The sequence below is a fragment of the Lepisosteus oculatus genome, chromosome 6 (assembly GCF_040954835.1).
Source record: "Lepisosteus oculatus isolate fLepOcu1 chromosome 6, fLepOcu1.hap2, whole genome shotgun sequence".
NCBI lineage: Eukaryota > Metazoa > Chordata > Actinopteri > Semionotiformes > Lepisosteidae > Lepisosteus > Lepisosteus oculatus.
This window is the reverse complement of record NC_090701.1, coordinates 55,000,264-55,019,230: the sequence shown is the minus strand read 5'-3', so window position 1 is coordinate 55,019,230 and position 18,967 is coordinate 55,000,264. Positions and strand designations below refer to the sequence as shown.

Sequence of the window (18,967 nt, the reverse complement as noted above, 5' to 3'; positions counted from 1 at the left end):
TATTCCACGGCTGTTGAACGGGTTCAATTTGTGCTTTAGTTAGAGCACAAAATAACAACAAACAATGTATGCATGAATGTGAAAGTAGCTCAAGTAAAATAACAAGAGAAATCTGTACCATCAAAGAAATAAAACACATTTTTCAAATCCATATAAAAATTATGAAGGACAAAACATCTTAATTTAATGTAGAATTGGAGATGTAGACATTTTCATGTGTACAAACACAAATGCATTTGAATGCCCCCAAATATCAGCCAAAACACAATATTTGTAGACGATAATTATTTAGATATGAGTGCTTAATTTACAATGTGTAAACTTACTTTTCTTTTTCGGGAAATATTTTATATATAATATGTAATAAAAAAACATAAGTAAAAATTACTAGTGCAATCAATACTAGCAGAATGAAATGTAGAGCCTGACAATAAAATACAAAGTTTTATTATTATTATTTCTGTTTTCTTTTTATGCAGTCTTTGAAAGTCTGAAACATTTGGGGATTAATTTAAAAAGAATCAGAATTGTGTTTCTGATGTAAACACCTTTCTCCCGATAACACATCCTGCATGGATTAATAGTGTTAAAATCACGAGGAGAGAAATGGGGTGATAACTCTGAAGTCCACATTATAGGAATCTGGAGATCTTGTCACATTTTGTCTCTGTAGTACTGTATACAGTACCTAATGAAGCCAGGGAATAAATTATAAGGTACATAACATTGTGAATAGCTCTTCCTTTCAAATACATAGGCAGGACATACAGACAGTAATGATGTTAAAACATAAATAACATGTTTCAATCAACCTGTTGTTGTCATTTATAAGTAAAAATATTATTAAATAAAAATACCTCTCAAACTTGTTATTTGTGATCATTTTAATCCTATTGGTTTACATGTGAAAATCTTAATACTTAGATACAAGAATGTGTCATGACATCTTGATCAATGCTTTTTGCTGTTGATACAATGATGCAGATTGCTTTTTATCAAACCCACATGGCTAAAATCAATACCTGGGAGACACAGCATGTTTAGAGTACGTTATCCTTTCTTTGTTTTTAGAATCTTAAGTTTTCATTGACTGGACAACTGGCCTTCCAGATATGGCTTTGAAACCTCTGAAGTATTGAATGAGCTACCATCATTAAAATTGATTAAGTTAGATGTCCTTACCTACTTGCTCCTCATGCTGTACACGTTTTTAAAAGAAAATGCTTCACTCTTTTCCTAACTGCAACTAAAGAGTTTCAGTATGGTTGGAAAAAAAGAAAGCTTCTGAAAAACCTTTAAAAGCTTACCTTTACCTATTCATATTACAAAGTCTAAAGTCTAATAAAAATTAGTCCAGTGGAAACATTTGACCTTTAATGTTTCAACACATAAATACTAGTCAACAAATTAATTGATGCATCTTTGGAAAACAATTAAAACGACTTCATTTTGACATTTTAAAAGTATTTTTAAATACCTGCATTGCAAAAGTATTTGAATACTTGCGCCTTCGACAAGTTTGTGGTTTCAAGATCTGTGGTCATTGTACTTTGATGTAGCAATTAACATTTGTTATATAAACAACCTGCTCCACACATTTAAAGCAACAATCATAGGAATTCTGGTAACGTTTCTGCTTTCTGCTTTAAAGTAAAACCCCACAAAATTCTTCAAGCATAGCTAATTTCACAATCCATAAAACGAGTGGGGAAAAATCCAAGGTAAGTCTACCAAAACAGAAAGCACAAGAACATCTTGCTGTGAGAACAGAAGATGATGCCAAATTCTTAGAGCTTCTTAGAGCAAAACATGGAAAATGCAAGTTAAACCTTATGGGGAATCATCATGAGCCTTAGGAAATATGTGATCTGAAGACTGAGATGAAGAAGGAACTCAAGGAGTTAAAAGATGAATTTAAAAGAACTCGAAGATCTCAATAATGATACAGTATAAACCAGAAGGTACCAATGTTAGTGACATACTGAATGTATTTAGGAGCTCGAAGTAGTCAAATGTTGATCTGAGGGACATCCTGATCCATGCACTGAGGCAACAGAGCAACACAGGCTAAAGTGACTAACCTCGAGGGAGATTAATTTTATGTTTGGTAGAGAAAGGCATAAAGTGAAAGAATACTGATCTGGTGGATCACTCAGCTGTGTTTCTTGTTTTACATTTAAACAGTAGACCAAGAAGCACAGTTTGGAGAATGAATACAGGTATACTCAATAATAAATCAGCTGCTGAACAAACAAGAACTGGCCTTTAGTTATATTCAGTAAATAATGACAACAAAGACGAGAACCCTGCCATACTCTGGGATGCTGCCAAGACTACTTATAGGAATGAATGATAACTAACACCAATCTCAGAAGAAGTTATGGTAGTAAAAAAAATAGAGGGCAAATTAAAATGTTTAGAAGACCAACATAAGAAGAACAATGATTCATTAGTCTTGGGACAGATTAAAAATACAAGGAAAGAAATAGATGCATAATACAAGGAAGAACTTGGGAAGAAGTACAGATTTTTGTGGCAAACCTACTATGAATCAAGCCCTAGGGCTACAAAAAAGTGGGCAAGAAGGCTGTGTAAACAGCAAGCCTCAAACACAATCTGATGTATAAGACCAAAAAAATGTCCAACACCCTCAATGACATAGACAAGGCATTTGAGAATCCTATTATAAAACTCTGTATACCCAAACCAGCACAGGAAAGCAATGAGATTATAAAAACCTTTTTAGACTCTTTGGATCAGCCATCAATTGGAACAGAGCAAAATGCCCTCTTGACAAAAGAAATCAAACAAGATGAATCAGACACGCCAATAAGTAAGAAAAAAACTAACAAATCACCAGGTAGCGATGAGCTACCATCAGAGTGGTATAAGACTTTTTGAAAAGAAATGTCCACTCTTCTCCCTTCTTCTTTCAGTTGGACCCTTAAATAGGGGGTTGGTCCCACCTCTTGTTGAGAGGCAATAATCTCATTTACTCCTAAGAGGAAGAAAGACAGGGAACTACAGCATGCAGTTTGTTTGGGACAATTTCAATTTTAAATATGGACTTAGAGCTATATGCCTCGATTACATCTAAAAGGTTGGAGACTTTTAAATCAGAATTTACAGAGGAGGATTAGACTGGATTTATTCATGTTCGTCAAACTCAGGACAATGTTTAGGCCAGGACTCCACACACTTCAACATATTGAAAATGAACAGATCAGCACAATCCTAGTGAGCTTAGATGCAGAAAAAGCTTTTGACTGTGTAAATAGGGAACATTTTTTCAGGTATTGGAGAGGTTTGGTTTCACAGAAGAGCCAGTTAAGCCTTTTAGAAGTCCATACTCAAATCCCCTAGTCAGAGTGTGAGTAAATGGCCACCACACAAGCAACATTGTTTAAGAAAGCCAGACATGTCAAGGATACCGACTATCTCCCATCCTATTTGTTCTTTACATTGACCCCTTGCCCAAAGAATCAGATCAGGACATAAAGCATATATATATATATTTAAAGGAACACAAGGCAGCCCTTTATGCTGGTATTCTGTATCTAAGAGATCGTGAAATCTCCCACACCAACCTATTTCATCTTTTTAACAACTATGGCTGATACTCGGGTTACAAACTCAATGTACAGAAAACAGATTCTGTCTTCCAAAATTTAAATGCAATAAAGTATTTAGGGGTTTGTTCATTCTAAAATCATATTATAAGTGTCATTCTAAAATCATTCAAACAATACTAACACTGTTAGAATAAAAAGATTTTGAAAATGATGTACCTTTACACTGTATAAGAGCAGTTTCATTACCTACCGTTTTCTTGCTTGAGGTCTGCATACTTTGTATTTCTTTTTCCATTTCCTCTTTCAGTTTCTTTAACTGCAAAAATATAACATTTCCAGTTAATTGTGCATACTGTACTTCCATAAACTTCAAAAGATGTATTATAGTCATCTTTCAATGTTTTACTCAGATGAATACACAAAAAGTATTTGTTTATTGATGTTTATTATTAATTATTAATTATTTTATTTTCATATTCAGAATAATGCACAAAATCATCCATCCATCCATCCATCTTCTAAACTGTTTTATCCAGTAGAGTCATGGGGGAGCTGGAGCCTTAGACTACAAGAGAGCAAGCACCAGGCGCAAGGCGGGATACACCCTGGACAGGATGCCAGTTCGTCACAGGGCAATGCCAACAATCATTATCCATAAATACTGGGTTTACAAAACATTTTGATCCAGTAAAATAAATAAATGGAGCTGCCTGTTCCACCCATATATGTCTGCAAGACTTTTAGTTACGGGTTATGGTCTAAAGTATAGGTATGACCAGATATTTTATAAGACAACTTAAGATAAGATAAGATCATTTTATTAGCCATATTACAATTTCTTGCATTATGAATTCATCTTTTCGCATACCCCAGCTTGCTCTCCATGAGACACAGACACAAAGATAGGGAGAGAGAAGCCTGGGGTCAGAGCGCAGGGTCTGCCATTGTACAGCACCCCTGGAACAGTTGGGGTTAAGGGCCTTGCTCAGGGGCCCAACGGAGTAGGGAACTTCCAACTTAGTGGAAATGTGTAGATTTGCAACATCGTACCACATGAGTCACCTCTGTTTACCCCCAGGACTAAAGTGCAGCAACCATCTAAATTGATGTTCTAAAATCTATGGGAAGTAAGATATTAGTAGCAACCTTGTATTCGCTAGTATTACAAAAGCTGTAATTAACTATGTGTATCTAACATCTGAGATTTAGAGAATCGAATCAACTTCTTGTGCGAAGAAGACCACACAGGGACTTTCAGCAGCAGAAGATCCAAGAAAGACTGCCATCTACATTAACAGTGTGAGACAACAAAGAAAACAGTGAATACATGAAAGACAGGCAAACAGAATCTCTGAGGCCAGATCTAATGCAAGTGTGTGAGATATGGGCTGTACAGGGCTCATGTAAGAGAAAATGAAGTTCCACACTGCATACATACACGCTTGCAGAGGATGCAAAAGAACCTTCAGAGCGCTCTGGTGACAGAACATTATTACAGATTGTGTTGAAATTGAAATATAGAATCACTAAGATAGATCCATACATTTGCAGGTCCCTTATCAACCCAGCTCTTGTTGAGTCTTTTCCTTAGATGCAGAGAAGGCATTTTGTCAGTTAGGACAGAGCTACCATTCGGTTGTTCTGGAATGGTACAGTTTTGACCACTTAAAACATCTGTACACGGTCAATTAATTTGTGTTCGGATTGGGTCAGTGATGCCCTCTCAGATCAGAGGGCACAGGGAGAGGTACAGTACAGGGCTCTCCATTGTCACCTCTAATATTTCTTCTCTTTTTACAACTACTAGCTATTAGACTACGTGTTAGTGGAGCCCCTGTTGACTTACAGTGATCAAAAAAAGGTTTCACTTTATGTGATCATCTTCTTTTTTTCTCGCAGATATTTCTAGCTCAGTCCCTCATGTTATGAACTTATTTGATAACTTTGGTAGGTCTCTTTGGCGAAAAAAATAAATCACTGAAATCCAATCTTTCTGCCCCTGAATCCTGAAATCGGAAAAAGGTTTAGAAAAGGTTCGCCTTTACCTCATTGTCCTATTCGTTACATATCATTTCAAAATTTCCAAATGAACAACAAATTCCTAAGGAGGATGTACATGAGATCCTAAATAAAGCAGACTTGGCTAGATCTTTTTCTTCTCCAGGTGACACTACATCGTAAAATGTGTGAACAAATATTACAGAAAAGTCTCCTGTTAGTTATAATGTTGTTTGCTGGCAGGTCCTCCCAGTACCAAAAACATGTTATTGTACTAGGCTGAGAGATACCAGATATACCTCTGGAACAGATTTGGCTGCATTCTCTTACAGACATTGTTTTGCAAAATGAGATACGAGTATAGAAATAGATATAAACCATAAATATAGAAATTTAGAGAGTGTTATTTTCCTTTGGGTAGCTCCAGAGTAGCTCAAACCAGTAAAAGACCTTGCCTAAGCACAGGGTGAACTCTATGATCCAGGCGTTACAGCTCTGAGACCGGGTCGGGTTGCAAGCCTGGGTCATCGACCACAGTCCCTGAGCCACAGGACACAATGGCCAGCGTGCTGCCAAAGAAAAGGCTGTGCTTAGGCAGCCAGGACCCTCTGGGCTCCCAGCAACTTGTCCTGGACATGTGGTTTAAAGCAACGTCCTACTCTGACAGGCGAAAAGAAATGAACCCTTTGTCTTGAACAGAGAAGACTATGAGGGTGACAGATCCAAGAATTCAAAAGCCTGAAAGGCACTAACAAAGTTAACCCAGTGGATTCCCTCAGAATTAGATCTGATCCGGAGTCCTGAAACTGTGGTAACATTACTTAACATTGTCTCAGAATTAACTAAACATTAACTAAATAAGTAAACATTCTGATGATTGACATGAATAATTTACCTTAGGTTATTTTAAGATCAGGTTTGTGAAGATTCAGATCATTGATATCATGACATATACTCATCCACACTAATAAAATGAGTATAAGTCATGATATCAATGATCTGAATCTTCAAAAACCTGATCTTAATAAAATTCACAATTGTTATAATGGTAGTGGGAGCTTTGAGTAAATAGTGGATAATCATATATTGTAACTGCTGATGGTGGCTAAGATGTATAAGATTTTTGCATGCCAATGGATTTACTAAATAAATCATTTTAACTATATTTTCTTTATTGAGAGTATAATTTTCTCAAATTATATCATCTTACTTCCTGATTTGAATTCATCAGGAACTCTTTAAATGATAAGCTAAAGTATTGAACTTTGTGTCTACTGGTCAGAAGTCAAGTGATTAGGCTGTGGCTGTTAAGTCTTTTCACCAGGAAAAGCTTATTTCCAACTGTGCTTTCTAAAGAAAACACTGGGAAATGCTATGGCTTCTCATTAGGAACCTCCCTCAAAGATTTTCAACTATGGAGGCAAATTTTCTGCATCATTGATCAAAGTCACCAAAAATAATGTGGAAAAAGTTCCATTTTTACATTTTTATGCATACGTACTATGTAGAACTTAACATTGAGTTTGTCAGTCACAACACAAAGGATATTGTGGCAATGCAAACAAAAGGAGAAAACGTCAACTGCTACACTAAAAATGTATAATCCTTTTCACTGATGATTGAAATGACATTAAGGAAGTCTTTATTGGTAGTTTTTCATTTTTTTTAGAACATTAAAGGTCTTGGGCGCCATCTGCTCTCGTGCCATAACCTTTCTATTCCCAGTTGTTTGTTTTGTATTTGTTTAAGCACATAAAATATATCAGCAGCCAGCAAGGGCTGTCACACGTCATTGTCAGAGAATTCACTGGGGTTCTTGAATACGTTCAATGTGGCATTTGCAAAGAAGCAGCGCACCTATTAAAAACACTTTCTAATCTATAACATTCAGTACTGCATACAGCACAATAGTGCAGTCAAACAAGATTGTACATAAAAGAACAGCAAACATAGTTTAGCTAGGAAAAAAATACATTTTTTGTCTATATATACTTCCAATGTTACAATAAGTTATTAGCAATAACAAACAGGATGAAAACTGTAAAAAATATACATATTTATGTTGTAAAATAGCATCATCTGAAAAGAACTTGATCTCTGAATACTTTTATTACTCTATAAACAGGTCATTATCGTGAAAACTGAAAAACAGATCTAAAACATGAAGTAAAATGTCAAAAGCCTTATTTAGTTACTTATTCAGTTACTAAGGCAGGAAGCAGTAATGACAGCAGGATGTCATCAAGATGTGAGAATGAAGTCAGCATTAGGGATATTCTAATGCACAATGTCTTCTATCTCTTCATTAGTTTCATAAGGTACACAGTCAGCCCAGGAGTGAATCCCTTGCAAACACTCCTCTGAATAATTTGGGAACTGTGCAGATGCAGCATAGATTTTAAGCTCCTTGAGAATGAAAATATCTTCTACTTCGAGGCATGGACATTTGAAATTCATTCCCAACATTTCAAAGCAATTGCAACCAGCCAGCTTCTCAGTCTCAACAAGAACCTGTTGTTAGTTTTGTTTTTGGATCACACTATGAAGTTTGCCAGTAATCATTTCCCAATAACTGCAGTGTAGATTCGATTTGAAGATTCTAACAGACATAAGTAAACTTAGATTTAAGACAGACATTAGGTAGGACAAAAATAGATGTATTCTGTTATCTTTGATTGTGAGGCTACTTACTTTGTGCAATCAGGATTCTAACAAGCACTCCTGAAACTCATGTGCAACATGAATTCATGCTTGCAAACCCCATACAGTGATGAATATGCTGAGTGTCATATAGCTCAAAAGCATAAATGCAATTTGAGTGTCATCGGTTGGTGAAGACATTTCACAGAGATCACTGGAATGTTCCTACATTCAATCTGTAAAGAAAATGACAGATCAGTGTGGCTTTCTTTGGCAGTGATTCAAATTAACATGCCTGTCTGTCAAAGTGTGCCATACATTAGACTTAAATCCAGTCATACAGCAGCAGGCCTTACATGACTTAAATTTCTGTTTAAGGTGAAAGTTTGGTGTGGTCCTTGGTTTGCAGGTGTATGCATTGTTTTACTGAAAGATGAAAGAACAGCTTTATCTGCAAATTTGTCATTAGAGTATCTAAGCTTTATGTTCATAATAATAATGAACCTTTTACAATTCACAGGGAAACATAAAGCAGAGGAAATGGAAACTAGACAGAAATGCATTTAAAGCCGAGAGCATTTTCTATCCAAATTGTTATGTGAGTATGGAACAAGCTACCCAGCCAAGCTGTGGCTAATACCCTAAGTTCTTTGGAGAGTGGCACCGATCCTCCAGTCAGTGCTAACTCACCTGCAGGGCACTACAGAGCGTGCGTGCAGTGTGTGTAATGATCAGTGGCCCAAAATGTAAGACTTTTAGAGGAGCATTTCTACATTTCATATTCTCTTTCAAATGGTACACGTGCATCTGCAAAGATAGGTCATAGAACCTTGGCAAAACTAAACTTGATAATTCTAAAACAAAACAAACAATTGGCAAATTTTAAAAAGCGCATCCAGGGCAGTGCGATCAGTGGCTGTGACAGACTGACCACTGGTATTAATGACTCGTCAATAATGTTACCCCCACAAAGATATTGTTTCCTTACATAGGCACAGTTAACTTGCCATAGTTTCTCCATTATGAGTTGTAACATTACCAAATAACACATATCAATGGGTATCATTAGAAAATACCAACCTCTGACAACATTCGTTCATGTTTAAATACCAACTTCAGGAGTACAATCCATAAATTTCCGCGGCATGAAGTTGCCATTGTAGATTTATCAAAAGATTGTAACCAAAATGTATGCATTGTCTCCAAATCTGAAGATCCAGGAACAGCTAACTGGGTCTGGGTTGTTCTAGATGCTCATCAGCTGGTTGTACTAAAAGAACTGTAGTGATGGTCTAGTAGATGCACGGACACTATCTGAATGAAATCTCCTAACCTCTTCAATGTGATGATGCAGTGATGAAGTGTCACTGCTTCAGTCTGGAATCAATGGCACCCCCCTATGACATATCGGGTATGTATGTATTGCACAACGGTGTCAGTCACTGCTAGGTTGACATCCATGTGGGACATGTGTGAAGTCACTGCCAGTCAATCTCATATCTTTTGCACGCTTGAGTTTGAGCTCTAAATGAACACAGAAACTTTTGATAACTTGAATAGGAGTACCTGACTAAGATGCACCACATGACCTACACCACATTCCCCACTTTCCTGTCATAAATGTGTTTTAAAACGATAAAATGATGCCATAGCCAAAACCGAAATCTAGGGATGTGTTTCACTATGAACATCAATGCTTAGCTTTTACCTTTTGAGCAGTATTCCCACTTTATACCCAATTCACAGTACACCTAAATAAATTTACTGAATGGAATTCGTAATAGAACTTGATGTGTTTGTAATGTCTGCTAGTATATTAATAATTCTTACAGGACATTTTTTTAAAAATGACATATAACCAGAAAGGGGTGTTTTTGGTAATATTTAACTACCCATAAACACTCTTAACATGAAAGACAGGTATTTCAGGGTCACTGATAACATTATCAAGAAAGAGTTAATTCAGAGAATACAAAAAAAAGATATGGAAACTTCAGTTTGTGGAAATAAACTTAGTTTAAGAATTCATAATAACAAAGAAAATGTGAATATTCAGTACTTCTGTTTATATTATAAAACAATTGTTGGACGTTGTCCAACTAGAACTATCACAGAATCAAAAAAATGGAAATTTGGGATATGTGTTGCAAATTAACTTTATCCCAGAAACTGAACAGCTCCATTACACTACAGGCTTTTTATGAAGTACAACAAAAAAAATGAATAAAAGCATTAGGCATCATGAAATCTCATGCAATACACTACAAAAGTAATTGTAATGAAAATGGTGGTAGTTGCAAGCTTCTTACTATAAGTTGTGCTAAAATGTTCATATGTCTGGCACTTTCCCATGATAAAAACTAGAACAGTTAATCAACAAAAAGATAATCAATCTTTATGGTGATAATAAAAGATCAAAATGATTCTTTTCCAATTCACATCAAAATAATGCCGACAAATCCCATTTGCCAACTGGTGTTCATTGAATCCATGAGACATGTTTATACATTCCTATCTGTAATAGGATAGACTTTACACTGTCTAACTATTAACTTGAGTGTTCTCATTGAAGACAGATAACCCACCATAAAATAATTTAGGCTTCACTTTCTTCACTTACCAGTTGCTACCCAATCTGAATGTGTTGGTTAGCACTATTCATCCTTCATGTCTATGATAAACACTAACTGTGCTGAAATCTTTATAAACACAGTAGCCTTTAATTAACTTCACACATGGTGTAAGGTTTGAGAGGCGAAAAAGAAGTGTCAATAAAAAAGTGCTAATATTTTTGTTATGGCTGTTGATATGGAAGGTTTTCTTCCCCCCATTTTACATCTGCAGCAAGATTTTTCTTTTATTTTCTTGTCTGAATCAAACATACAGGACTTTCATTAAAACAAAAGCATCTCTGGGCACTTCTGTAGGGTAAGAACTAGCTAGTGAGAACCACAGGGTGAGAAGCAGTCAGAAGGCTGAAGAAAGGAACTGCCTGCAGGAAGCCCTGGGGCTTTTTTTGCATTTTGTTTCAGTTTTCAACCATATAAAACAGAAAACAGAGCTGCAGTTTGCTGACACCGATCCAAAGATTCTTAATAGTTAGGCAGCATAGTTCATCATCAAGTGAAAAAAAAACACATAAAGAAAAGATCTCTTCAAAATTAGAATAAATAAATGGACCTCCTGCTCTCCCTCCAGCAGAAATATTCCCTGCTTAGGACTGGGTTAGTGGATGGAGTCTGTTCGCAAGGTTAAAGTTATCCGGATGGTTTCCATTGACACGAACAAGGAAAACAAAAGTGTTTTGTTGGGGCAAACACATTTTTAAGACGGAGTCCCGGTAGCCTGTTTCTGTATGTTTACAATGGTAAAGTCAATGAAATCTGCTCCTTTTGAACGATGTGTTTTCTCCAGGAGTACAGTACTAAACTGGCTCTCTATGGTTCCAGATCTGCTGAATGCCACCCCGGAGCAGATACAAAGGGAACGATGCCACAAAGGTGAGATGCTGTCCAATAAGGCAATAAGTTTGGCTTTTTATCACATTTTTTCTAAAATACTCCAAAATAAAATGAGGACAAAAGGAAACTGTAAGGAATTACCCTAATACCATTTCACCATTTCTGCTAGTACCACCTCTGCTCTACAACAGAATGGTCAGCTCCTGTCCATTGACCTGACTCTCTATGGAAGCACTGGGAACACTGCTCCAAGCCTCTGCTGTCAGAAATCCACAGATCCTATTAAGGGTCCATAAAAATTAAAGTTTCCTATTAAGGTAAGACAGGGTAAACAAGTTTTATTCGAAGAGACAATGCAACATCTAAACCTCAGTGGGTAAGAACTGCTTACGTAAGGGTCTTTGATCTTTCAGTATCTGCACATTATATTTTTAAACAGTACCAAAGGTGTCATGTACATGTCGCCCACAGGTCATTGCACATTTAAAATGATGACAAAATAATCTACCTACCTTACTTCTGCCTGCATCTTTTTCTACATGTAGGTCTCTTTTCAAATTCTCATTCTCAGCAACTAACTGGAAAGAAATAACAATAATACATTAAAATATGTGATTAATAAAAAATAATACGCATAATACATATTTATTACTAGTAGATCGTAAGAACACATATTTAATATTGCTTTTAATTACTCTCATACCAGTAACATATTTTGAAGCTGAACTTTTAAAGTTACTGACATAAATGTATGTTCCATCAATGCTTTTTAACAAGTCTATTTAAATATTCATTTTACAAATGAATAGATTTTACATTATAAACACTACACTCGAGAAATAGAATTATTCAAGTCAAATATAAATTGCCATCTAATTAAATGACGCTTGATGCCAGTTCTCAATTTGTTGAGATAAAGAGGAAATCACAAAACCGAGAAGTTTATTTTTAGTGCATTGCATTTTAAAAACTGGCTCAAGATTATATATAATAACTCCTTGCATTAAAACAGTGCATATAGGAGGCAACCCACTTCACTCACCTGGGTGACACATGGCATTCAGTGTTCAACTTTGCTACACAGCAAATCACATAGTGCAATAAGACACTGCTCCACCAGCTGATACAGGGAGAGCTTCAGCTAAGCCAGGCTGTACAAGCCAAGGCTGGACGTTAGCCACGACACCCCGTTTAACACCCCGATAATTTTGAAGAGCGACATAGGATTGTTCATTGCCAAGTAGTCAGGACCTTGGTTTTTAACGCGTCACCCGAAGGAGAACACCTCCTACAGTGTCCACAGTCGGCACACTGGGACAATCGTCTTAGAAGAGCAAGAGTGACACCTGCAGGTCCGCCAACACCACTTAAAGCAGCAATCAGGTTTTCATCAGTCAGGAGAGGACAACCACTGTGCACCCTTACACACAGCGGTTGGTGTAGCTGCCGAAGAAGGCAAGGCTCTGAGATGGACAGAGCAATACGAGCAGACGTGTCTTTGAGGGAACACAGTATATTGCCGATATGAGTTGGTAGCACAATGGATACATCTTTATAAAAACATCTAAACACCTAAACATAAAAACATCTTCCACATACAAAAAAATAATCTTTTAGAACTTGAAACTGAATTCCTGGTTATCTTTCCTGCTCTTTTTAGATTATTGTTACTTCTGGTGCCAAATGTAACTACTCATGGGACTACATCTGTAGTCACAACTATCCACAGCCCAGCCTGATGGCTTTTTACGATTATGTGGCTTTCACATACAAGAATAACACACTTAAAGTTCAATTTGTTTGTAGATGAATTTTAATTTTCCTAGTGCAGATTTAAAACTAAACACACAATTATAGCTAGTAAAGCAAACCACAATGCTTTTCTTTTTAGCGGCATCTCATAAGCTCAAATTCATGAATAAAATATTTTGATATTTTTAATGGCAGGAGAGTAAAACCCAGCTCAACACACATCGGAACATGTTCCGCTGGTGTTTAAATAATTAATCAGCTCGAAAAACAATTCATTACAAGCACACGACGGAAATAACAGTTAACACCTTTTAAGTGCTATTTAACAGGTATTTAACATAAAAATGGACAATGATATAATTGATCTATTATCTGGAGGCAATTAAATCATAATTAAGAAGGCTGATGACATAAAGTGCACTGAGATGTTCCCGATCACTTCCCGAACAAAAACTATCCAGAATTATCATCATCAGGAACAAGACGTGTACCTTATTTATGGTGATCTGATCATTTTCTGCCTTTTCTTTCATTGTTTGAAGACTGAGGCCTGTAAACAATAGAGGGATAAAGCAGACCATGAAATGATATGCCTACACCCCTTTGTTTTCCTCTGGAGTGGTACAGGTCAGCCTGAGAAAGTCCACTTGAACTCAGTGTAGCTCAAGGTCCTGGCAAGACTCTGACCCTTAGCTCTGCCCTTGACGTTCACTGGCTTCCTCCCGCTGCTCAGCCGGCTGGACAGAGAGATGTTATGGGGTAAGTTCAAGGGCCAAGTGTGGGTCTGTGCCCAGTTTTCTTTAGCAATGCTAACCCTGGACATCCCCTAGAGTTTGTCACAGCCAATACAAAGTGCTTTAGCAGGTGGTTCTTTATTTGTTGAAAGGATCATACATCAAAAGACGGGATGCTCCATTAAATCAGAAAACAAACAGCATTAAGGAATATGGTTGATGTCGATCGCATCTTTTTAATATCTACTAGATTGCTGTGTCTAATCCATTTGAGGGAATGGAGGTCTGAGAGCCTCTGTTTTCAGATAAAGATTTTTGAACCTGTTTTGTCTTTCTGACCAAACTAAGCAAGATACTGTGCAGCATTTAATATTTATTTTGAAAGCACATCCCCGACAAAGCCTATTCGAGCTCTTTCCTAAGCTACAATAGCAAATGATTTCATATTAAATATGTAGACAAACAAAAACCCAAGCACCTGCCTTAACCCTTGGAGATAATCCACCTGCTGTATTTTTACTATCTCTTACTTGCCTCTCGCATATGGAGATAACAAATGTAATGCTTAAAATGATCAAAAATGATGCTGCATGACTTCTGATTAATATAAAAATAGGACAATATCCATACTACAGTGGTGCTATAACAGCCATAGAGAAACAAAATATCCATAAATCCTATTTCTCTGAAAAGAACATATATGTGGTGTGTACAAATAAAACTAAACTAGAAGGACCTTACATAAAAAATAAATAATATTCTTTACTGTACTGCTGGATGCTGTGCTATTAGTCTTTGTTCACCTCACCCCAATTTACTTTTTGATTAAAAAAACTACAAAGTTAAAAAAAATAACCTACAAAAAGAAAAAAGAAAAGCACAATGATCATCCACATCCAGTTCCGGTCACTTCGGTTCCTCTACTGAAATGATTGAGGCTGGCCAATCCCACATATTTCGCAAATCCAAAAGCTATAGACCCATTGTAACACTACTGATTAATCAGCAACAATGATTTTTAAACACGGCGAACGTTAATACTTTACAGTACCAAGGTGCTCCAGCTGCTTGTCTTTGCAGTCCAGGCAGTCGCTGAGCCTCTCAATATCGACATGCAGGGTGTCAATCTCATCTTTTAACTTTTCATTCTCATGTGCGAGCAGCTCTTTCTCAGGATCCTCGTATGGCTGCAGGCTGGTCTAAAAAAATTACAGAACTCTTTTGACTTTTTTTTTTACCGGCAAAACAAAAGGCGCACACTTCAAGCTGCGTAGCAAATATGAGTGGTATTCAACAACAAAGCGATCGTACAACTTTCTGCCTCCTACGATTGATTCTGAATAATAAAAGGAAAAGCACAAAAAAGAAAAAACTTGGGCCCAGAATAGTTTTGCCGGAAGAAAGAAGCCAGTACATTATATACAAAGACCATAATTCATGGGGACATTTTTATTGACAGGAATAATACATATCATACTGTTTGTGTGCCCCTGTCATTCAGGTCAATTTATTATGGAAGTCCAGTGAGGCAGCTGGGCTTTTCCACCCACATTTCTCCCTGTGCATCTAACAAGTGCTCTTGGTAACTAGGCAGAGAGGGGGAGTATAGATGGGGCAACACCAGGGGGTTTGCAAAGTGCACGGCTTCGGGGGGGGGGCTTGTTGCCTTTGTACCATTCCTCAGTGACTGTGCTGCCAGTGTCAGGAGGATCACATCACATGTCAAAGTGGTGAAGTTTGCAGACTGGAAGCCACATGGAGTCCATCAGGTCCTGTGATATCTCCACAGTTGGTTTTCCACTTTGTGCTGGAGCCACCCGGAGGCAATTCATATTCTGAACATTAACATGGCTTTGCATGCCTGTCACACTTAAGACTGCGCAAGGCGTTTCAAAGGCTTTGAATGCTTCAGGGTGTTTTTTTTTTTGTTTTGTTTTTACATTTCTTTTGCCTTTTGAAAAGCGGTCGGTACCTTGTTAGTAGAGCTCAGAATAGAATTAGACAAAAGCTTAAGTTTTGATTCCGTGAATATGGTTTTGTTTTAGATGGGAATACTGTAAAAGTCACAGACCTCACTGTCCAATTGATTAGGTACGTCTGAAGAAAAGGACAGTTTTTAATTTCAAAACTCAGCAAAATATCAGCATCACCATTATGTGTTGAACAATGTCATCTGTTCATGAATGAAGTATTCATTTCACTGTACTATATTGTTGTTCTGCAATGATGTTTCACAGCTACAAAACATCCAACTACTAATTTAGTGGAAGGAAAGATTATCTATAAATATAACTAATATATACAACAAGTGTTTAATTTGACATTTTCTGCTAAAACCATCAGTATTACAATAATTGGCCTCAAACTTCACAGCTATAAATAGCTAAATGAAATGTCCTATCAGTCAGACTATGTAAGGATGGGATAATTTACACATTGACTGATTCCATGGTTGTAAGGGGAAATCATTTCTGTTTCATTTAGCCCGACTTTTTAAATTGAGGGAACACAAGATGGAAACCGCATGTGAAACCGTGAACGTACTTCAGACACGCATGAACTATGGAACTGTACCAACTGCTCTTCATCCTAATAGGCTTGGGCATCAGTTTCTCTGCTTTGGCAGAGTTTGAGCATCAACAGCTGATTGTATGCAGATCGGTTTTTACATAAGCAACACATAAAAAAATGTTGCAATTAATTTTGTGAACTGAAGTGTGAAATTTCTAAACTGCCCCTCTTCAATGTGTTTTTATGTACTATTGTCTGACATGACTTAAGTTAGAAGAGGATCTCTGATTTCCCTTAATAGAGCAGTAAAAACTGGGTTTTGGACTAGTTTCCCTTAGCTCTGGCTCCACCATCTGTTTCAGAGCAGAACTGCAGATGATTAACTATTCAGTCTCCTGTTGCAATGAGTACCCTCATTAGCAAAAGGAACAAAGAAACAATTCTCTGTAGCTACAGTCATCTGTTACACTTTGAGTGGCAGGTTTTGTGCTGGTGTTCTCTCCACCATCTGCCCACAGCAGCAGTCCTTAGTCTGATGAAACTAAAACACTAAGGGCAAGGGGGAGTGGGAAGAGGAGCGGGTGAAACCCATTAAAAATGGCAATTAAAACAAATCACCTCACCTTTTGATTCCTAATATCTAATTAATGAAAATCTTCTCTGATTTTTGTTTTGCTACAACAAAGACGTAAGTGAAGGTGAGATGAGACTTTGATTCGCCCCAATTGCACAAAGCCCTGCCTTGTCTTTCGCAGGTTAAAAAACAAAACAAAACAAAACTTGCGATGAGCCTTTGACAGCCTGATAAAAAAAAACTCTGTTTTAAAAATTTTATTCAGATAACTTAGTGCGTTTGGGTGGAAAATTGTTAAAAAAGAATGAATCACAGGCTATAAGGAACTCAAGAGACTTGGAACGCAAGCCAGAAGATTAGTACAGTATGTGACAGCAAATACCTCTTCAAAGGCCTGTTCTTCATATTCCTTCAGCTGTGCACTTAGATAGTCAATCATAGCATTTTTCTCCTGGACTTCATTGATGAGTTCGTGCAATCTGCCTGCCTTCGTCGATCCAGAAGACTGATCTTTTTCCTCCTTCCTTGAATAATATTTCTTAATCGAGAAAGAAAAATGTTTTGGTAAAAATTTTAAAGAAGATAAATTAAAAAGCACTTTTTGTAATTGCCATACCACACAAAAAGCATGTGTTTGATATCAAAACATCCTTCAACATTTTATAACAATGAACTACAACAAATTGTATATGATGAATATCCAGTTATTTAAGGCTCAGAAAAATAAAATTAAACACAAAACACCTCTTAAATTTGAACTCTTAATGTTAACTCACACATACCATTAATATATATTTTTATTTTGTAAAACACACAACACAAGCATTATATTCAGGTACTGAATTAATTTATTTGACATACACTTAAATTAAACTCCAATTCAGTTACATTTGTGAATCTGCAAACACCACAAATGTTAATTAACAGAGCAGTTCAATATATTGAGATAGCATTCTAGTCCAGAGTAATTACCTGGATTCAAACTTGCTTTGTGATACAAACAAACACCTTTTGATTCTGTGCCAGAGACTATCAAAGGATTGCAGACATGACTGTAAGATTTCAGAGTATCTGATCATCACAAATATGGATTTTTTCTTGGAAAACAGAAACAATTGAGTTGTATGTAGAATATCAACCTTAACATATTGTATTATGTTAACTAGAAAATAAACGTTGCATATATATTTAAAAATACATAAAAAATAAAGCAGGCCACAGCTTCTGAGTTACTAATATTTGAAGAAGCCTAATAGTGGAAATAGCGTTACTAACTTTATTATTGATTATTTGTCAGAATAGCTACCTTTAGTATTTTATTTTGAAAACTAGTATTATAATAATTCTGCAATGTCAAATAGTTTGCAATATCATGTTGGGTTTTTAAATTGGGGATCTCCACTGAAAATAATACCCTAAAAACATAATCCTTCAACCAGAAAATTTTCATTATCCCAGATCTGGCTTTTTAATTTTAAATATCAAAGCTTAGAAAAGTCTCTTACAATATCTTGCATTATTAATTTCGTTGTCTAGTTTGAACTTTTGCACCAAGTTCAGTGTTTAGCCTTGGCTATAACAGACTCGATTGAACAAAAAAGGCAACAGTCTCTCAAATGCCAACCAGACACTGCTGTACAGACAGAAGGTGCTGTGTGACTAAAAATAACAGATGCAACATGACAAACTTCAAGGACCAGGCACCTGTCACCACGCTAAAACAAC

The 18,967-nt window shown here is 36.5% G+C and overlaps 1 protein-coding gene across 3 annotated transcripts in view; it reads right to left on the bottom strand.

Moving 5' to 3' along the window:
* The window catches only part of c6h10orf67 (chromosome 6 C10orf67 homolog), a 37,860-nt gene that overhangs the window by 10,250 nt on the left and 8,643 nt on the right, over positions 1-18,967 (bottom strand). For all 3 annotated transcript variants that reach the window (XM_069191592.1, XM_069191591.1, XM_069191593.1), the window contains 5 exons: positions 17,625-17,780; positions 15,209-15,356; positions 13,915-13,973; positions 12,184-12,249; positions 3,823-3,888 (listed from right to left, as the gene is read on the bottom strand). In XM_069191592.1, coding sequence (XP_069047693.1) covers positions 3,823-3,888; positions 12,184-12,249; positions 13,915-13,973; positions 15,209-15,356; positions 17,625-17,780 — 495 coding nt within the window. The remainder of the gene's footprint in view (positions 1-3,822; positions 3,889-12,183; positions 12,250-13,914; positions 13,974-15,208; positions 15,357-17,624; positions 17,781-18,967) is intronic.